The sequence below is a fragment of the Myodes glareolus genome, chromosome 27, assembly GCF_982192425.1.
Source record: "Myodes glareolus chromosome 27, mMyoGla1.1, whole genome shotgun sequence".
Classification (NCBI taxonomy): Eukaryota; Metazoa; Chordata; class Mammalia; order Rodentia; family Cricetidae; genus Myodes; species Myodes glareolus.
In genome coordinates, this window is record NC_142052.1 from 42943678 (window position 1) to 42965754 (window position 22077).

Here is a 22077-nt window from a genome sequence, read left to right on the forward strand (position 1 = left end):
ATAGCTGAGACATCTCAGTCCTCTGTCTACCCAAAAGAACTTCCTAATTTCAAACAGCCCCCACCTCGGGATCTCCCTTAAAGACAACTAGGCCCTCAAGAGTCTGAAGTCAAGGGTGAAGCTCCCCAAGGCAGGCCTGTGCACACTGTTAGAGGTCATGTGAATCTGGTTTTTCAATGTTAACAAGCCAGTGCCAGGCTGCACATGGTAGCTGTCCTCAGAAGTCTGCCCCACAGTCTGCCCCACACAAGCAGAGTTTGCCTCTCTCTAAGAGTGGGGGCGAGGACCACAGTCAGTGAAGGAGCCCAACTGCGTGTGCCTCCTTTCCGTCCCTCAGGTGCATTGTGTGGGCCATTTGGTCTGCGCCGTGATCGCTGAGTCTGAGACCCAGGCCAAAAGAGCAGCGAAGAGAGTGAAGGTCGCCTACCAAGACCTGGAGCCGCTGATCCTGACGATTGAGGTATGAGATCAAGCTGATGGAGGCAGATCAGGGGCCAGAGCGCGGGTGTGAGCCGTTGGTCCTTTCCAGGGCTGTGGTGCCCTGGCAAGCCCTGGTGCCCCACTGCCCTGTGCAAATGAAATGCTCATGGCCCTCCAGGACGAGCGTGACTCTAGCAGACAGGGCCAGTGACTCCAGTCATTGGTGGTTTAGCCAGCATTTATAGGTGTTTACGCCATGGAGCCATTTCTATGTCTCATGTCACCGGAAGCTGTATGTGTGCCCTGCCACGGATGATGCTCAGAGAGGCCCTGAGTCAAATACTAGGAAGCGGGGGCAATGACCATGGATGGATAGCTCCGTCTCGGTCTCAGTCAGCCTGGAACACAATCGCTCTCTACTGGATCCCCTAGGTATTAGGTGTTTTCTGAGCAGTCTGCATCCTTGGACTCACTGGGCACATTTGCATTTGCTTGCTGGAGAATCTCTGAAGCTTGGCTCTCAGCTTAGCATCCCAGTGGGGGAATGCCAGGATTCCTTCCACAAGAAGAATGCGACCCAGACCTGATCATTTCCCACAGGGCTTGGACTCCCAGGCTTTCTAACCCAGGAAGCCTCGCTTTCCTCCCCATTCCTGTTCCAGGAAGCCATACAGCACAAGTCCTTCTTTGGGCCAGAAAGGAAGCTGGAGTGTGGGGATGTTGATGAAGCCTTCAAAATGGCTGATCAAATTCTTGAAGGTAAAGCTTGCTTTAGCAGTGAGCCGCAGGGAACTTTCTGGTCCTGTCCAGTTTAGGGCTCGCCTTGCCTTCTAAAAACATCTCACAGACTTAGGGGTGCTGCTCCCAGAGACTCGGTTCACACCGCCTTTTCCTTTGGGTGTTTTGGGATTTCTGGCTTCTCTAGAGCCAGTACTGGCACACATGAGGTTCAGGATAGTAGTAACTCTGAGAGCCAACTGCTGTTGGGGTCCTTTATTGTAACCTGAAGTTCCTACTCACACTGCTTTGTCTTTCTGGCTTTAGGGAGTTCTGTCAGTTTGTAATGAGAGAGAGAAAGAGAGAGAGAGAGAGAGAGAGAGAGAGAGAGAGAGAGAGAGAGAGAGAATAATTAATGGTTTATTTGGGGATAGTATACAAAACTTAGAGATTTCAACAGGGGAGATTGAAGCAGAGAAGGGCTACCCTATTATCTGGAGAACAAAGGGAAAGGTCAGGTTTGTTGGTGGAAAAAAGATCGTCCAAGTTGTCTTACAAAAGCCCAGTGACGTTGACAGTACCGCCGGCCGAACATGGGCACACTCTGACTGGGGTGTGTCGATACTTGGTAGATAGCAATTATGTGTAATATTACATTCAGGCCCTCTTCACTTTGGGTTGGGCTTGGGAGACAGTTCTGGAATGCAGACACACAGGCCGTGTTCTCTCCAATGGCCTCTGGCTGCCGTTTCTGTTGTGTATGACACAGTGACTCGATTTTGGACAAATAACTGTCATACTTCTTAGATCAGCTTACACGTAGCATTCAGGGACTAGATACATTCAGTGGAATGAATGGGGAGAAGCACAATATAGCTCTCGTCTGGGACGCAGAAGTCTCCAGTCACAGGATTTTGACTCTAGAGACTCAAGGTCTTTCCTTAGGGCTCTGGCCGCACACAGACAGGCCCAAGATTCCCCTCTATAGCTCTGCTTTCACCCTGGAAGCTGAACTTTGGGATTCGTCACCTTCACGGTGCGGCTTCTCTGTCTAGAGATCACTCAGTGGAGTTTCTGTGTCCGAAGACCACGGGAGTGGGTGGGAGAGACTGCCTGCTTTTTTCTGCCTACTTCTGACTTCTAAATATGTCCTGTAACAGGTGAAATACATATAGGAGGCCAGGAGCATTTCTATATGGAAACCCAGAGCATGCTTGTTGTTCCCAAGGGAGAGGATGGAGAGATTGACGTCTACGTGTCCACACAGTTTCCCAAATACATACAGGTAACACGGGGTCCTAAGGAGGGGGCGTGGCTAAATGGGTTCTGCCAGCAAAATGGACCGAGAACAGTTACAGGCAGAGAAAATAATTAAAAAATTAAATTGGATATTAACAGCCATATAGCTTCCTAACATAGAAGAGGTTTTTTTCTTAAAGTAGAGAGTGGACTTTGTCTGTGAATGCATAGCTTTAAAATCAGCAACAGCTGGCATCTTTTGATGTCCTCTTGGCTGTTGAGAAACAGAGGGAAATGAGAAAGGCCTGTCCTGTCAAGTGGTGGATGTGACTTACAAGAAGCAGTTAGGAGACAGTATTGGAAAAGACGTGACAAGGCACTAATCAAAATAAGTGGCTAAGTCAAAAAATAACCTGAGTGAAGGAACTGAGAGAAGAGTGAGTGTGGCGAGGGTCAGAATAACCCAGAAATCCTACAAATAAGAAGCCTTAATTTGCCTCTGTAATGGGAGTGAGGTTTGTTAGATGGTGGAAGCGAGCCTATCCCTGGCAGTTCCGCGGTTCAAACACCAGTCAGCCATTCAACCATGGGTCTCTTCTGAAAACACTGAATGCCTTTGTCCCATGTCTCAGGCAGCTCACGTGCAGGGGAGGAGATGATGTCACCTGCACTGGTCTAAGCATTGAGGTAAAAGTCAGGAGGCAAAGCAAAGGGACCTGGAAGCAGTGAGGAGGCACCAAGGAGCCAGAGGAGGAGGAGTGTGGGGGTGAACAGGGCACTGGGCAGGTAAAGCACCAAGGAGCCAGAGAAGGAGGAGTGTGGGGGTGAACAGGGCACTGGGCAGGTAGAGCACCAAGAGGGACCGGATCACTGCTGTCCACAGCTCTCCTGCTCCACTTCCTGAGTGACAATGGGCCGTTAATCTTGGGCTCCCCTCAATAAAAACCTGTTGTTTAGACAAAATGCTCCATAAGTGTTAGGATGATCAAGACATCCTGGGAAGTCCAGCTGGGCGGTATTCTCAGTTTCCCAGTAAGGACAGGAAGAGTAGAGACGGGCGAATAGAGAAGCTTAGAAGACCACAGCAGCTTACTGATTCAGTAAACCTCCCTGAGGGATGAGGGTGGGACAGATACCCTGGCCTTAGGTCTGGTAGGCACAGAGCTATTTCACTGCTGTAGAAAGAACTAGTTAATGTTAACAGTGGGTTGGGCAATGCGATTCTAGCCAAATGAGCTAACCGTGAGCATGGGTGTGGGTGATGGTAAGGTTATTCGACATTTTTCCTTTCTGTTGTTGATCATAACTACATAAACCTCATGACTTGTGTATCGTATTCAATATTATGAAATTCATCTGTGTAATGGTCCAGGCACTTGGGGACAGACTTCCTGTCAAGCTTGTGGGTATAACAGTGATGGCCATAAGTCTTGCTGAAGATGGAATTAATGAAAACTGTTACTGTCTCCAGGATGTTGTTGCCTCTACCTTGAAGCTCTCAGCCAACAAGGTCATGTGTCATGTAAGGCGTGTCGGTGGGGCGTTTGGAGGAAAAGTGGGCAAAACCAGCATCATGGCCGCCATCACCGCATTTGCGGCCAGCAAGTAAGTGGGGAAATCCATTACCAGATGCCAGCTTAGGAAACGTCTTTGCCTTATTTAAGAACCAAAACAAATATGTCAATAACTGAAAAATATGATGAAAGCCATTGTAAAAATATAACAATACTTGGGCTGGCTGGTGGTGGCACACACCTTTAGTCTCAGTACTTGGGAGGCACAGGAAGGAGGATCGCTGAGTTCAAGGCCAGTCTGGTCTACAGAATGATTTCCAGGACAGCCAAGACGACACGGAGAAATCCTGTCTCAAAGAATCAAAATAAATAATAAACAAGCAAATAAATGAAGTATTACAGTACTTGGAAAGTCAACAGGAACAGGCCCGGGGTGGATGGGGTTACTTGTCTTGAGCACTGAGAGTCTGAGCTGTATGCTTATTGATCAGCTATTCTAACCAGCATAGTCTCCCCAAATCAATCAATCAACCTCCCTCTTTCCTCCCCTCAGCTTGCTGTGTTTACCTTTCTTTCTCTCTCTGTCCTCTCTCTTGAATTAAGTAGACATATTCTGGGTTAAGCTTCCATTTATTTGTCTCTCTCAAAACCTCACCATAGGAAATTGTTAGCATACAAAAGAGTCCCACAATAGCCCGAGATGAAGATTTACTTATGTGGGAATAAACTCACAGAAAGAGTAGCAATCAGTAGTTCTCTGTGTACACAGGAAACTGGAACTGAATCCAGCAGCCAAGAGGCGCGCATGCCCCTACATCTGCCTGTGTAGCACATGAGACCACGCCCAAAGTGGGGTAGGATTTCCCACAGCAGGAAATTGCCTTGGAGCCAATACACCTACAAGGCATACTATCATTGAGGAATAATTGCTAGCCCACTCGTTCGCTTGTTTCATGCTTCTTTATTTTCTGTGGCAGACACGGTCGCGCAGTCCGCTGCATTCTGGAAAGAGGAGAAGACATGTTAATAACTGGAGGCCGCCACCCTTACCTTGGAAAGTATAAAGTGAGCAGGAGAAGGAGCCGGGAAAAGAGTTGTGCTGCAGATGGAATATTCTATAAAAGCAGATGGCAGTGTCTGTCTGCTCTGCCGGGGAGAAAACGCACATCAACAGATGTGTCCTTGTCAGGGTGTCTACTGCCTTGATGAAATGCCATGACCCAGCACCTTAGGGAGGAAAGGGTTAATTTACCCACAGTTCCCTGTTACAGTCAGTCATTGAAGGCAGTTAGGGCAGAAACTCACTCAGGACAGGATCCTGTAGGCAGGAGCTGATGCAGAGGTCACGAAGGAATGGTTTGTTCCCCATAGCTCGCTCTGCCTGCTTTCTTATAGGACCCAGGGCCACTAGCCCAGGTTGGCATCACCCCCCCCCCACCATGAGCTGGGCCTTCCCCGTCAATCACTAATTAAGAAAATGCCCTACATCCTTGACTACAGCCCAATCTTATAGAGACATTTTCTCAATTGCTGTTCCCTCCTCTCAGGTGACTCTAGCATGTGTCAAGGTGACATAAAAACCAGCCAGGACAGATCGATCATCTGTTTCCCCACTCCTTGTGCTCCAGCTGAATTACCGTCCAGTTTAATGATATTTCCTGCTTTGCTCAGAGATGTCAGACAGAGAGAGAGAGAGAGAGAGAGAGAGAGAACCAGCTAGAATTGTGCACTGCTGAGTGAATAATTGGAAGTAATTGGAAAACCTCTAACTGTGTATGTCCATGAACGAAGATCTGATACCATTCTTTTCACACATAAAAGTCAAAAATAGAATAATTCCTATAACAATAATACTATATGAAATTGCAATTATTTGCAAATTGTTCCTCATTTTCTAATATATCAAGCATATCTTGAAAAACTGTGGCCAGAAATTCCTAGAAAAGTTTCTATAGTAGAAATTAATTATCTTTCACCTTTTAAGAGTCTGTTTTACATTTTAAAGTTGAAAGCCAGATTTAACAAATAATCAAAATCTGTCAGGATCTTAAGCCTTTATTATGTTTATTCTTGTAGCCTGCATAAATTTGGGGAGGAAGGACTTCTAGTCACTCAGGGACCTATTTCTCTAATGGCAACTTTATCCCTTTAGACTGCACTCTCTAATGCTGTGACCACGAGGTGCATGCCACTATTTAAATTCACATTTAAATTAACAAAATACGATTAAACTAAGGTTATGTTCTACAGTGGCATTAACAATATTTCAAGTGCATAGTGGCCCTTGAAATACATGGTAACTACATGTACACATGGTACACATGTAGACACAATGTTGACATTGTCCCCAAGGGCTCTATTGGAACCCTGTACAGGGCCGCTGAGTCCTCCACGGAGCCATCAACACAAGGCAGTGGGCAAAGGAACACTCATGAGGCTGATACATCAGGAGCCAGCCCTGTAAGTGGGGGACTTCGCTTCTGTCTTTGAGACTGACTTTGCCACCTCCCTGGGTAGGAAATGGAGTCTTGTGTGCCCAGATGCCAGCCTGAGGGAGACACAAAGCCTCAGAATATTGACTTTAAACTTGACCTCACACAGAACAGTGAGACTGAGTTGATGGTTGATGAGTTACAGCTGTAACTGGTTTGAGTCCTCACAGGAGGATCGTGATACTGCAGGCAGGATGGCCTGAGAGTGAGAGGATGGAGCAGGATGTGGCTCAGGAGGCAGGATGAATGCAGGCAGGAAGCGGTAGAGTGGAGATGTAGTTGTAGGATATGGACCAGATGCGCTCCGGAGTATACTGTATACAATAAAACAGTGCTTGTTGAAACCTTAGCACCATGTGACAAAGAAGGCCACAGAAGACAGCCTAGAGATTTCTAGAAGAAAAAGTCAGAAAGCAGTGAGCATTCTGGCAGGAAGTTGGTGGTCTGGTTTGTGTAAGTTTGGGGAAGAAAGTAAAACAGGACATGGAAACAGGAATGCCCTTCACCTAAATGCACCTTCATTAAAAAGACTGGGCCATAGTTACATCACCATGGCAGTGAAGTTCAGTAGTGGAGAGTGGTGTGAGGACTGGGAATGAGATGTTATTTACATGGTAACACAGATGCTCTGTCTAATGAGCTTTTGTGCTTCTTCTTCTGCACATCCCCTGATTTATTTCAATTTCAATGCTAGGCAAAGAAGTTCCGCAGTGTACTCTCTGTGTTTCCCGTGGCTGTGACAAAGCACCCTCCTAAAATCTTAATGGAGGAAGGATTTATTTTGATTTCTAGTTGGGAGGGAACTGCCCATCATGGCGAAGGTGTGGAGAGGGCAGGGGCTGAGTGTGAAGGGTGTTCCCACTGCATCGCAGTCAGGAGGAAGGGAAGTGTGAGAGCTGTGCTCAGTTCCTGGTCTCCTCTGAAGCTGTCTAGGACCTAAGCCAAGGGGATGACACCACCCAGCATCAGGGTTGCTCTTCCTACTTTAGTTAACTCAATCAAGATGATTCCTCCAGGGATGTCCAGAGATGATTCTAGATCTGTTGAGCTGATGATTAACTGCCACACAGTGTTTTCCTAGGGTCACTAAGCCGACTCCATATCAAAGAAACAGACGCCCAACTGACTCTGTGAAGCTTTCCAAAGTATGACTAAGTAAACTTTCTGTAGTCTTGATCCCCTGAGCCAGCATCAGCAGGCATTTCTCTGCCCCCTGCCTGCAGGTGGGATTCATGAAGGATGGCCGAATCGTGGCCCTGGACATGGAGCATTATTGCAATGGAGGGAGCTCCCTGGATGAGTCGTTATGGGTAAGCATTTTAAAGGAGGTTTTCATTCTCTGAAGAGTGTGACAGGAAATGACTCCACTCAGGAACCATTTACTCTTTACGTAACAAGTAAGAAAAGTTCGCAGTCTCTCACTGCACAGTAGCATAGAATTATTGCAAACCACAAGTGGAGACGAGACCGTGGCCAAATTTGTGTCTCTGCTTCCTCTCCCTGCTGCCCACACCCAGCTGTGAGCACTGACCGAGCTCTCTCAGCTTTGGCTCTGTGGATATTTCCAGCTGTGTAACTCTTTATGGGGCCATCCTGTGCACTATGAGATGTCACCAGCATCCTTGACCTGTCGATGTCCCTGTATTGCCAGCTCCCCATCTGAGCAGCCAAAACTGTGTTCAGACATTGCTAAGTATCCACATTTGGAGGAAAGTTGGATTCCTCTGGTTAAGTATCCATGCATTAAAACAGATACCAGAACACCTTTTAAATTTCTAGGCTGCCTCAGTCTATAGGCCCAGTGCTTAAGGATGCGAACATATTCAAGGCTGTGGAAACAGCTGGAACTTGAAAAAATGCATTTGCTCTAAAGTGCGAAAATCAAAGGCAATAACCGAGAAGAATGCAAATCCTTTAAAATTATTTTACAGAAAACTCTATTGACCTAAGGTGTCAGGTATTTCAGTGTTTGTGCTGAGACATGAAGAGGGAGCTGTTCCCAGCCTGGTTCCACCGGGAGGTGTCTGCATGGTAGGGCGTGCACAGGAGGCCCAAGTCTTCTCACGCCCATTCTGGGTTTCTGCAGGTGATTGGAATGGGACTTCTGAAGATGGAAAATGCGTACAAGTTCCCTAACCTACGCTGCCGGGGCAGGATCTGCAAAACCAACCTTCCCTCCAACACGGCTTTCCGTGGGTTCGGCTTTCCTCAGGCAGGGCTGGTCACCGAAGTCTGTATCACAGAAGTGGCAATCAAATGTGGCCTGTCCCCCGTAGAGGTAACCCTCCTGTTTTCTCATATATAAAAGATGCTGACTATCTGAGCTGGGAAGGCTTGGGGTTGTTCCAGATGCAGAATAAGAGAGGTGATCCAGGAAAAAATTACTGGCCTGAGTTTGTCCAGCCCTTGTTGCCTCTGTCCTCTTATTTTTGGTAGCAGGAGTGAGAGGAGAGATACTCAAAGATATCCCTTCCTGTCGATAGGAATGTAGATCTCTTAAAATCTACATTCCCTCCAATGTCACGTTGCATTTCATTCCACTTTTTCTCTTACAGGGATCTGGGCAATTTCTAGATGGGTTTCTGGGGAGAGTGTGTGCTTATAATGGCCTCTGTCTGCTGTGGGGGGAGCTGGCCATAACTGTGAGGATTTCTCATCTAGGAATAGAAGACACTTGGTGGTTTTTGCTCTCGGGTGAGGAGCTGAGTCGCTGGTTCTGAGAGGACAGTCACAGTCTACTCAGGATGTTAGACTTCTGGGTAGATCAGAATATGTGCGTTTGTGGTTTCCTGTGTAAGACCTATCTAAGACTGAGCCAGTCAGCATTTCATCATGGGTCGTGGAAGGAGATCATGCAGCTTCACCCTGCCTTGAGGGAGTAATGGCTGTTAGGGTTGCTCTCGGCAGGGCACGTCGCTTTCTTCAGTGGTGTAACCACTAGTCAGTTGCCCACGCTGCAGAAAATAACCTCCCACCCAAGTCTGCAGGAGCCGCAGGAGTTGTGTAGAGTTGTTCATACAATGCCTGCACGGGTCGGAGAGCCTGGGAAGGAGAAAGGTTTCAGTGGGATGGGCCAGGGGCTAAAGGGGACAACGGGAAGGGAAGCAGCTAAAATGTGCAGTGCGCATGCATGAAACTCTCTAAGAATTTACAGAGTAGTCTCATCCGTCCTTCCTCCTAGCCGTCAGTTAAATTTAGAGAAATATCCCTGTGGGTTGGCTTTGGGAATAAGTGGTCCTATCTCACCATAGCATCTACATAACCTAGGTTGCATAGCCCAGGCACCTTTCAACAGATGCCCACAAATACAAGCGCTGAGAGTCAGGGATGTACCTGGACCATACAGAAACACACGGGAATAGAGGCCAGGGACTCCATCCTATAAACCTGGACAAGAATGGCATAGAAACAAGAGAGTCTAGCATAGCTGATCTAATTCTGAGGGGGGCTAAGGATGATGTTGTGCCTGAGAAGGGCTTTAGTGACAACGGGGCAGCACATAAGTTGGCCCTTTCAGGACGGGCAGAAGTGGAGGAAGAGGACAGGGGGTGAACAAACTGTGGCTTCTGAGCTTCCCCTACTTCTCATTCTCCTCTCCTTCTATAGGTTCGAACCATAAACATGTACAAGCCAATCGATTATACCCACTACAAGCAAGAGATCAGTGCCAAGCCCCTCCTGGAGTGCTGGAGAGAATGCATGGCCAAGTCTTCCTATGCTACGAGGAAAACAGCTGTAGAAAAATTCAATGCTGAGAATTCCTGGAAGAAGAGGGGGCTGGCCATGATTCCCCTGAAGTTTCCTGTGGGTCTTCCCACAGTAGCCATGGGACAGGTCAGTTCTTGAAACCCAGGTAGGAATGTTACCCAGCAGAGACCTGGGGAAGCAGAGGAACTGAGGGAATGTCCTCCACACTGGATCAGCCATGTGATGGCCCAGTCCAGCTGTTAAACCCCTCCCAGGCTGTGTTTAGCCTAAGCTGCAGTACTCTGGGACACAATGACTCTTCTGCTTATGCCCCCACTATGGGTAGGGACATTCTTGGAGGGAAATGGGGCTCCCGTGATTTACTGCTGGCTGATGCTAAACAGCTGAGATACCTGCTCGGGGTCCTCTTCATGTGTCCAGGAATAGACTCCTCTTCTCCCACTGGGACTTGGTGTTCCTAGACATGAAGTAGAAATCGGAAATTGTGGGGCACTGGGTGCCCTACTTCTTGCTTGGTAAGGGTCAGCTAAACCAGGAAACGTCAATTATTTAACTTTTTAAACACAATTTTAGGAGTTGTTTCTCCTTGTAATTTTCTTTTCTTTTTTTCTTTTTCCTTCCTTCCTTCCTTCCTTCCTTCCTTCCTTCCTTCCTTCCTCTCTTTCTTTCTTTTTTGGTATTTTGAGACAGTGTTTCTCTGTAGCTTTGGAGCCTGTCCTGGAACTAGCTCTTGTAGACCAGGCTGGCCTTGAACTCACAGAGACCCACCTGCTTCTGACTCCTGAGTGCTGGGATTTAAAGACAAGTGCCACCGCCACCCGGCTCTCCTTATATCTTTAAAGAGAAAAGACTTGGAGTTGCCGTCCTGGTTCCTTTAGCTGACTAAATCAGTCTTTGCTTAGCCCCTAAACCCACTCACTCTTTCTGCGTCTGGTTTTGAATAGAACTTGTGTGTGCTCACTGGTGAAGGTCCACTGTGTTCTAGCTTGCTGTATAGCAGCAATGGGGACTCCTTATCTAATTTATTACACGTATGTGTGTATGTTGTGCATGCACACAGAGAGGCAGCAGGAACATAAAATGTTGTCTCTAGGGGTCATGCACACACAATCTGTCACATCTCTGCAGGGTCCTTAGGTATACTACTATGGCATGATACTCTGAGCCTGTCTGTTGGACACTGAGTGCCTTTGTCCTCAGACTACCCTTATGTTGCCAAGACATCACTAGTTTTCACCAGTTGTCCAGGAAAATGGGGATTGTGTTCCCTGTCTTAAGTGTCTTCCTTGGACTAAGGATGACTTCAGTTGTTCACTAGGGTAATTCACACCTTTGGATGTTGATAAAAGGGATGTTCTCCAGCTGTGGTCCACAGGCCAGGTGGATGCGAAAGTCCTTCTAGTGGGCAAAGAATTGATCTAGGAAACCAGTTTTCATGTGGGTTTCTCTGATGCCTGATTGGAATTCCTGAACTTTGACCTGTTCCCAGGGCTGCTTATAATTGACCGAAGTAAAAGAACCTTTGTAGAGTTCTAAGTTTATGGAGTTGAAGTTACCTTGTTACCTGAATGTTCTGTAGATATTGTCTATACGAATCCCAGATTAAGCCAGGCACAGAGGAGGGAAGGAAGGGTTCCTCGCGGCTCACAATTTGAGGTCACAGTCTATCATTGTGGACAGGAACTTGAGACAGATGGTCACACTGCATCCACATTCAGGAAGCAGGTAGCAATGAATGATGGGACTCAGTTGACATTATGCTTTTTATATAGTTGAGGACCCCAGCCTTAGGAATGGTGCTACCCACATTAGGGTGAACCTCCCAACTTCAAGCAACCCAAACTCCTGATTCTTTGGTGGAATGTTCAGAGCTTTCTTTCCTAAGTGATTCTGTGTCTGTTTGAGTTGATGCTCTAGATAAACAAAGACAGGTAACAGTGAAGTAGATTCCATGGTGAATGATTCTGGCCCAGCAAGACTTGGAAGACACAGCCCCATGCTCGTCAGTGGTAAAATACGTTCACTTAGTCTAACTGCTTCTGAGTAGATGAGCTTTATATTCTGTGGGAAGCTCGGTTGCTTCTGCAGCGTTCGGGGGTGCTGTGCAGTCAGGCGATCACTCCAGAGGTCTGCAGCTCTGTGCCAAGAGGGCTCAGGTCTGTGGTTCTGAGCCTCTCAGCCTGTGGGTCGCGATGCCTCCGCGGATCACAGATCAGATATCCTGCATATCAGATATTTACATTATGATTCCTAACAACAGAAAAATTGCAGTTATGAGGTAGCAATGAGAGAATTTGGTGCTGTGGGGGTCACTACAGCATGAGGAACTATGTTAGAGTGTTGCAGTACTAGGAAGGTTGAGAACCACTGGTGTAGCGTGGTTCTGGGTCATTTTGCAACCAAACAATAAATATTTCTCTGTGGACCTTACTTGGATTAGCATTTCAGGGTGATCACCATGCAGCAGTTGCCCTACTGTTGCCCTGGCTCTGGTTGGGATATATATTTGTTGGGTAGGGGCTGGGGAGGGGGTGAACAGTGTTTTAGGTACAGCGACATGTCCTGACAAGGGTCAGTGCCTCTTCTGATTCGCCTCTTTTCTTCCCCTCCCCAGGCCGCCGCCCTGGTTCACATTTATCTCGATGGCTCTGCACTGGTCACTCATGGAGGCATTGAGATGGGGCAGGGCGTCCACACTAAAATGATTCAGGTAAGACTACAAACACTGAATCCTCTTGAGTATGTCCATACAGATGTGTTCATGAGTGAAGACTGTGAGCATCCATCACTGTCCTGAGATAAAAGGGTAGGACACTGTAGCTTTGACAGTTTAAGCATGAAGCTGTTAGCAGGAACTGGGTGAATAAGTCAGTTTTATTACTGTATTGTAAGGAGGCTGCTTATTGGCTCCTGTCTGCTCAGCCCCAAAATAATCACACAGAAACTATATTATTTAAATCACTGCTTGGCCTATTAGCTCTAACTTCTTATTGGCTAACTCTTACATCTTAATTTAACCCATCTCCATTTATCTGTGTATCACCACGAGGCTGTGGCTTAGCGGGTAAAGTTCTGACATCTGTGTCTGGCAGGGCTACATGGCTTCTCCCTAATTCCTCTGTCTTTTTCCCAGCATTCAGTTTAGTTTTCCCCTCTGCCTACCTAAGTTCTGCTCTATCAACAAGCCAAGGCAGTTTTTTTTTATTCACCAATGGTATTCACCACAAGGGAATCCCACATCATTACTGAATGCCAGAAAAGCATGTGCCAAAAGATAGGTTTGTTGTATTGCTGAAGATGGCTCTGTGTTTGCTTTCTGCTACCATTTTGATGATTGACAACTGAATTGTCCTTTTCTGAGTTTTTGCTGGGTGGTGAAAGTATGTATAATTTCAGAGGGATTATAATGCCTCTTGACTTTTTTATATTAAGGCCACTGAGCAATCAATAACATAAATCAGACTTGATATCTGTAGCCAGCATGTATTAGCAATTCTGTGTTACGGTCCTTCTATCTTGTCAGATGTTTCCCTCTGAGATAGAGTTTCTTGTGTAACAGTCCTGGCTGTCCTAGAACTTGCTTTGTAGACCAAGCTGACCTCTAACTCACTGAGATCCTCCTATCTCTGCCATCCAAGTGCTGGGATTAATGGTGTGTGCCACCACCGTCCAGCTGATTTTCCTACTATAAAAGTTGCTAAGATGTTGTTGGTGTACTGTTGTTCGTTGTCAGATTTTTTTGCAACCAGCCTTACACGGGAGAACACTGCTTCCTGTCATTGCAAATTCTTCACAATTTGCCGCACCTGCGCCTGCCTATAATCCTAGCCCTCTGGAGGCTACGGCAGGGGGATCAAACTCAGGCCAAACTCATCCTGTCTCAAAAGCAAAACAGACAAGCAAAAGACATTCTTAGTAATCATGACTTTTACTGGCTGCCTGGGGGTGCATTTATAAGTAACTCTACCCCAGTTATTGAACTATTCCATGAATATTTCTCAAAATATACCTACGATCCTCTCCTGTTTTCTTAACATGACTCACCAGCAGAGGAATTACTGGATCATGGGATATGGGCATTTGGAATTACTTGACACTGGTTGCTAAATTATTTTCCATAAAGTGTCTGTTGTTTCACTGTGCTGTTAACTGACGCTAAATTTGATGACTTGTTGAAATAATTTGCCAGGTGAATGAAAGCAGCTCAAGTGATGTCATTGAGAGTTCTTCATTCTATTTTTCAGTGAGTTTTCTGTGTTTTTTTTTCCCTTGAGCCGAAGTCCTTATGCTGAGAGCCTGTGTACTCTGTCTAGATGCTGCTCTGAGACCCTGATGTTATGAGAGGGTTCAGAATGCCTGCGTCTTGGACAAGTTGTGAAAAAAACTCTATCAAGTGTACTGCTAGCCAGAGAGAGGTTAATTTGAACCAACTATAGTGATTTTCTCCAGCAGTAAAATAATAAACCAAAGCAACCTCTAATCCCCATGCTGGCCCTCAGAGGCCCCAGCCCCATCCCCTCTCCCGTGGTGCACGTGTTCCCGAGGCCCGAGTCCTCCTGAGGAGTGTTCTTTTCCTGCAGTGTTTTCAGAACTGCATGGAGAACCAGGCAGCTCCTGCTAAAGGGATGTCCTCTTGGCTAGGATTTTGCAAAGTGCGGTGGTGAAGCAGCTTGACAGTGCTGGTTTCATTAACACAGAGATGGAGATGAAGCTTCTCCCCTGCACTAGCCTGGAGCCTTTTCCTGACTTTGTTTCACAGGAGAAAATCTGCAGAAAAGAAAATGTGTTTAGAACTTGGCGTCCAGACGAGCTAGCCACCAGGATTTTAGAAGACAGGGGTTTTGTACTTGAAGGAGCTCAGGGTTCTGCTTCTCCATCCCTGTCCTGTATCTGAGGGTTACATGTATGTTCTGTGTCAACTACATCTGAGCACAGGGCTACAACTAACCAAAGCATCTGAAAGGAAACTTGGTTCCAAACCTAGGTGGTCAGCCGTGAATTAAGGATGCCGATGTCCAGTGTCCACCTGCGTGGGACAAGCACAGAAACCGTCCCCAACGCCAATGCCTCTGTTGGGTCTGTGGTGGCCGATCTCAATGGGTTGGCAGTTAAGGTAAAGCCTGCTAAAGTAGCATCATTCAGGAGCCCTTCGGGGTCAGATCCATGGCTGGAGATCAGAAGAGAAGCTCATCTCCCAAGTCTGCTCAGTACAGGGCAGGGCGGGCACACAGACCCAGCAGGGACGCAGCACCTAGCAGTTCTGTGCCGGCTGCTCCGCTGGTCACCAGTCCTCTTAATTCTGCCCCAAACCCTCAATGTCTTCCCCCATCTGTGTTCAGTCATATTCCCACCTCTTGCCAGGCCTTTAGGTGACGCCCTTTCTCTATCCCACTTCATTCTGTTTCACTCTGGCTTCTTGAAACCTGAGCAAACGTGTCCAGAAGATTAATGTTCTGCATTCAGTGTTTGGTTGTATACAATGGTCCTTCTGTTAAGTGTTGACCTAGTGTGGTATGTAAGGCGACTGTCTTTTACACCAGCGCATGTCTGATCTGCTCACACATGCAAACATCCCTGCATGAAGTCTTTCATGCCATCCTCTACTGCATGGATACCCTATGTCTCTGTTCCTCTGTAACGTTGAGGTAACTCTGTAGAATGACATACCGCGTTGTTTTGATGTTGATGTCTTCATGAAATTATTAGAATTGTAACTTAAAATCACTTACAGGACGCCTGCCAGACCCTTCTAAAACGCCTTGAACCCATCATCAACAAGAATCCTCAGGGAACATGGAAGGATTGGGTGAGAGTCACCGCTTGTCTGTGTGAGAGGAGAGGGGAGAGAAATAAGTGCGGGTTATGTTTATGGAGAGGATAATCAAAGGCAGACACTTATTACAATCATGTGCACTGAGCAAGTGTGGAGTGGAGATAAACCAAACTCCTAAACAATTCTCTTGGGAATCCTTCTTATATCTTGCTCTGCTGGTCCCTCCCAGGCGCAGACGGCTTTTGACCAAAGCATCAGCCTCTCGGCTGTCGGATATTTCAGGTAAGACTGGTCCTGCAATCCAGTGTCATGGAAAATACCAGTATGAGCTTGAGGAAGATTTCAGTTCTTTTTGTGATTCTGGCCCCCAGCCTGACGCACTATATTCAGTTTGCCTGCTGTGGGAAGAAACATATCTGCTAGTTAATCCAAGTTGTCAGACGACCCTCTCTGGGGAAAATAGTTTGCACCTGTGAACTTGGTGCTGATTTGGATCGTACTGTGGCCATGATGTGGCTTTCGGGGAACTGGTGCTTGAAATCCACAGCCGTGGCTTTTGCTGAGAGCACAATTTATCCCTGAAGTTAAGACACAAGAGTATGGGTGAAAGCGAAGCCAAATATAGGATTGGCGCCTCCTGTGTGAGCAAACAGAGATCTGAGTAGCTGTGGAGCCCTGAGCATCCGGACTCCTAGGAAACCGTTGGTTGAATGTTTCCCTGGAGCCTGAGTGCTGAGACAGGCAGGGTCTTAGCTCCTGTTCTCTCTCTGCCTGGGGCTCCAGCTACCTGTCAGGAACAGACACTGGTAGGGTTTTTCATGGCCACCTCCAGGCTGGGGACAGAGGGGAGACAGGGGAGAGGACTTAGCAGGCTGCTGGCCTGCACATCTTTTCTCTTTGACATTCACCTGTTCTTACTAAAGAGAGGGGTAAGGAGCAAGCGTAGAGCCAGTTCATGGGAGCAGGGGACCTGATTCCTCACAGGCAGCACTGAATCCTGGAGCCTGAGGGAGAGAAAGCAGGCAGTAAGGCCCTTTTGAAATGGCATTTGCTTAAGATGCAGGCTGAACCTTCAATCTGAGGACCATAGAAGACGCATTTCTTGGACACATGAGTTAGGCATGTGTTAGGTGCTGGCATGTCCCTAGACTCAGGTCCTCCTCTGAGTGGCACAGCTCTCTTTTGCTGGCTTAATCATCATTGTCTGAGACTGCAGGACTTGTTCACTGAACAGTGCTCCTCAACAATGCCGTTTCTTTCAGGGGCTATGATGCGAACATGAGCTGGAAGACTGGGGAAGGCCATCCCTTCGAGTATTTTGTGTTTGGAGCTGCCTGCTCAGAGGTGGAAACAGATTGCCTGACTGGGAACCACAAGGTCAGTTCCACCAGGGAATGTCCCCTGACTGCACTGGCGAGATGCTAAAAATTCCCCACATGCTGCCTACTGGAAGGAAGCTGGGTGTGTGGACGCAGCACCATGCATTAGCCCTAAGGGTGGTCTCTCTGTATTGCTAGAAAAAAAATGAAACCCACCAGTTTCCTTCATGGTATAACACCTTTCAGGGGTTTTGATCAGGTCATGGTAGAGACTGGAGGGAGTCTGGGTAATTCTATGAGACTGTTAGCTCTCTGGGAGCATCATAGACTGAGCCAATGGAAGGCTCCACATACTGTGAATCCTTCTGGCCTAACCAGGGAGATATTCTTGTGATACCCACCTAGTTACCGTGGTTGAAGGCCGCACCCATCTCTGTCCACCTCTGAGATGTGCTTTCTAGGGGCCTTGGTTTCCTGCTAACATTGATCAGCATTGCCACGGCCAGCATTACAGGTGCCTTGCTCAGGGTTAACTAGACCATGTTCCCTTCACTGATCTTTCCATGACCAGCTTGCAGTTCTACCACAACGGAGACTTAAACCTCTTCCTGCCAGGTAGACTGCAGTCCTTCCTTACCTAACATTCAGCTCCCTACTATGGAGAGGCCTGGATGGTCTCCCAGTGGAGGTTGCTTGTGGGAAGCCATCCTTACAAGTCTGTCTGTTACAATCAGCGATATTAGGCATAGGATGTGTGGAAGGCAGAGGTGCTTTACCTGTGTCCCTCGAAGGCTTTGGGCACAAGGCCGGAGAGTAGGCAGAGCCTGCCGTCCTCAGTCCTGGGTCCTGCCATTCCTCTGTCTGTCTCGCTTGGTTATCTCATCCCCAGATAGAAGCCCTCTTACCCAGGGCTGCAGACATTGCTGGTTTTCATCCTTCATTGTCCTTTAACCCCAGCGGGTTCTCAAGCAGCAACACGGGTCCTTTCCCTCACTGCCTACAGTGATAGCTCTTGCATCAGTGTGAAGTCCCAAGAGATGTCCTGGCATGTGTTTGAACAATCTTGAGAGGTGTGCAGTATTGGTAGCTCATGGTGGCACCACCCATTGACAAAAGGCTGACATGTAACTGCCTTCCAGAAGTTGTGGTTTTTTTCTCCCCGTTTTGGGCCCACCACCGATCTCCCAAATACACACAGGGAGACTTACTCTTTATACGAATGCTCGGCCTTAGCTCAGCTTCCTTCTACTCAGCTTTTTAAACTTAAATTATCCCATTTCTCTTTAACAAAAATTTACCTCTGGGCTTTTTACCTTTCTTTATTCTATATTTATAGTCCTTTCTTTCTTACTCCATGGCTGGCTGTGTGGCTCTGAGATGGATTGTCTGTCCCCTGGAGCCCTCCTCTCTCTTTTTCTTGCTCCTCCCTCTCCCCCTAGATTTCTCCTTTTATTTATTCTCTCTGCCCAGAAGCCCCACCTGTTTCTCTTTCCTGTCTAGCTATTGGCCATTCAGCTTCTTTCTTAGACCAATCAGGTGTTTTAGGCAGGCAAAGTAACAGCTTTTCAGAATTAAACAAATGCAACATAAAAGAATGTAACACACCAGGAGTTGGCGGCACACACCTTTAATCCCAGCACTCAGGAGGCAGAGGCAGATGGATCTCTGTGAGTTCCAAGCCAGCCTGGTCTACAAGAGCTAGTTTTATAACAGGCTCCAAAGCTAAAGTGAATCCCTGTCTTGAAAGACCAAAAACCAAAAACAAACAAACAAACAAACAAAACAAAAAACCCAACAACTAAATGCAACACATCTTTGTATCATTAACCAAATAGTCTACAGCATAAATGAATATTAGTTTAACACATCTTAAACTAATATTCCACAATAAGAAGACCTCCCTGAAGGCCTCTTTCTTAGCCATTCTCATGTTGGTTCCTGAAAAATATCCCATATTTTGAACCTACATCTATATGTTAGATACCTATTATTGTATAACAAATTGCCCCCAATCAGAAACTAAAATAATAAATGTCTACTGGCTCACACCACCTCTGGGGACCAAGCATTTGGGTCCACGTGGTTAATCCAGGTAACACCAGCTAGGATTGCTCATGAGGCTACGGTCAGGCTTTAGGTGAGGGCTACAGTCACCGGTTCTGCGTCTATGCTCCCCACACTGTGGTTAATGGGAGGTGTGGTTCTCCGTGTCTGTCAGCCAACTGCCTCCTTTCCTTAAATGATCTCTTTGTCCACTTAGTGTCCCACGGACATAGTGGCTGACTTCCTCGAGATGTATCGGCTCCAAAGACAGTTGAAAATACAAACACGTGGAAGAAACCTGAAATAGAAACCATAGTCCTTTCTCCTCTTGTTCTGAGCGATGCCATTGTCTCTGCTGGGGTCTAGTAGTTGTTGCTCTCATTTGTTTCCTGGCCGCCCAGAGTGGAAATAATCACACACATACTGTATTAATTAAAACACTGCTCAGCCTTTATTAGCTCAGGCTTCTTAACTAACTCTTACATCTTAAAGTAACCCATTTCTGTTAGTTTGTATTTTACCACTAGGCATGTTGTTTACCAGTAAGGTTCTGGGGCATCTGTCTCCTTTGGCAGCTCCATGGCATCTCTCTGATCCTGCCTTTTCTCTCTCCATCTCTGTTTAGATTTCCTGACTGGCTATATCCTTCCCTGCCACAGGCCCAAAGCAGATTCTTTATTAACCAATGGTAATAACACATATTCACAGCGTGCAGAAGGGAACCCCACATCAAGTTGTCTCAATGACTGATTTTGCCAAAGATTGGTGGGAGGGCCACACACACACTGTGAATACCAAACGGAGGAGTTCATTAAGCACTCTCTTGGAAGCAGGGTACTGCAGTCCAGACCCATGAGAATACAGTGGCCGAGAGCCATAGTCCTTGTCTTTAAAATAGAACATTCACTAACCTTAGACTCTGCAGGTTCCTCTCCATCTCCGTGGAGGCCACTTGTCTCCTAGAAGAGCAGTCAAGCTAACTGGTATCAAAGAGAACTTTTCACCTCATTGTCTTTTGATAAAGAAAAGTAATTAATGACCTGAACTCTACTGGAGTCAGGTGTTCTGGATAATTATCTAGTTTTCTACAGAAAATAAGAAGAGCAGTGCATTCTCTCTCTCTCTCTCTCTCTCTCTCTCTCTCTCTCTCTCTCGGTTTTTCACGACAGATTTTCTCTGTGTAAGAAAAGCTCGTTTCTGGCTTTACTGGAACGAGCTTTGTAGACCAGGCTGACCTTGAACTTACAGAGATTCACCTGCCTCTGCTCTGGAGTGCTGGGATTAAAGGCGTGTGCCACCACCGCCCAATCGTGTGTTTTCTTTGCTCCTTAACAAATCAACAGAGTGTGATAGCATGGTGGAAACCATCATTCACACCAAGAATCGACAGACTTGTTGGAGGACGGAGCTGTTGCCAGCACACAGGCAGGGCCGCTCTTTTCTGCACTTTTAGATGAGCAGAAAGCAAATCCTGGGGGCAGATTTGCTTTTTCCCCCACCAACAGAATGGAAGCTCTACATCAATGGAAAGCAGTTTGAACATTTTCTGCTGACCTGTCCTGATCCATGGCTCTGTGATGTCACCGAGCTAGATAGACTCCATGGCTTAGCTTGGATAGAAGCCACAGAGCTTTGCAACGAGGCCTTTGAAGGACAGAGATGTTGGAGTTTGATATTTCACTGTTTGTTGTGATAGATTAAATTTAGTCTCTTGAATAAGCCATCTTGAAGCTAATCCAAAGCAAATGAGCTTTTTATTCCCTTGGAAAACAAATAGGGCTGAATTTGGGGCTAAGAGTATTGCGTGAGGGCTGGAGAGATGGTTCAGTGTCTAAGAGCACTCGCTGCTCCTGCAGAGGATCCAGATTCAGAACCTAGTCCCCACATGATGGCCCACAACCATCTGGAACTCCAGTTTCCGGTTATGTGACCTCTTCTGGTCTCCATGGTCACCAAGCATGCACAGAGTGGCCGTACATAGTGTAATAGGAAAGGAAAAGTATCCGCTCAGGAACCCCAAGGTCAAGTTCTCAGCATAGTGGAGATTTATCTGCCCCAGAGGGACAGAGGGCAGGGAATGAGAGACAAAGACAGGAGAGAGAGGACAAGGGAGACTTGGCAGGGGTGTTTGTCCCAGAGGACAAAGTTCTGTCTCTGGATAGAGGGACACAGACATGACACAGAGGAAAATGGTAGTTTATAAAGGTAGAAGGGAAACCCCATGTTAGGATGAGGTGTTTATTAGGAGAGCCAAAGGAGAATTTGATTGCTGGGCTTCAGTAGTTTGATAGCTGGGTCTTGATAGCCTCAGGAGAAGGAAGTGGCCAAATAAGAGACTAGACCTTGGAGGCTGGCATTAGGAATGTCGTCTGGCAGTGTTTAGTAAAGCAGAGGGAATTGGGGAGAAGCTGCCAGGTCCATGCCACCCCCCACAATGGAGCCTTGGTTCCATTGGTTCAATCCTGAGACCTTGGGTTCAATCCTCAACACTGTAGTATGAGTTCTAGTTGGTGTTAAAAATAAAAGCCCAGCCTGACTGCGGTGGCGCAGGCCTTTAATCCCAGCACTCGGGAGGTAGAGACAGGCAGATCTCTGTGAGTTCGAGGCCAGCCTGGTCTACAAGAGCTAGTTCCAGGACAGGCTCCAAAGCTATAGATAAACCCTGTCTTGAAAAACGAAAACTATAATATAATATAATATAATATAATATAATATAATATAATACAATATAATATAATATAAAAGCCCAGAACCAGATATAGGCGTTAATGCTGAAGATCAGAGCAGCCATACACAAGAGAGTTCTTTTGCCTCTACCAATACAGACCAGAGGGGTGACCCTGTTCTCAGAC

The 22077-nt window shown here is 46.8% G+C and overlaps 1 protein-coding gene across 1 annotated transcript in view; it reads left to right on the plus strand.

The window, feature by feature from the left end:
* LOC146889407 (aldehyde oxidase 1-like) overlaps nucleotides 1–22077 on the plus strand; it is a 55523-nt gene that overhangs the window by 30080 nt on the left and 3366 nt on the right. Inside the window, exons 19-31 of the mRNA XM_087902420.1 lie at nucleotides 338–460; nucleotides 1083–1179; nucleotides 2298–2422; nucleotides 3848–3981; nucleotides 4868–4955; nucleotides 7606–7692; nucleotides 8469–8660; nucleotides 9989–10216; nucleotides 12705–12800; nucleotides 15075–15203; nucleotides 15822–15896; nucleotides 16093–16145; nucleotides 17126–17240. Of these exons, the coding sequence (XP_087758546.1) occupies nucleotides 338–460; nucleotides 1083–1179; nucleotides 2298–2422; nucleotides 3848–3981; nucleotides 4868–4955; nucleotides 7606–7692; nucleotides 8469–8660; nucleotides 9989–10216; nucleotides 12705–12800; nucleotides 15075–15203; nucleotides 15822–15896; nucleotides 16093–16145; nucleotides 17126–17240 (1542 nt within the window). The remainder of the gene's footprint in view (nucleotides 1–337; nucleotides 461–1082; nucleotides 1180–2297; nucleotides 2423–3847; nucleotides 3982–4867; nucleotides 4956–7605; nucleotides 7693–8468; nucleotides 8661–9988; nucleotides 10217–12704; nucleotides 12801–15074; nucleotides 15204–15821; nucleotides 15897–16092; nucleotides 16146–17125; nucleotides 17241–22077) is intronic.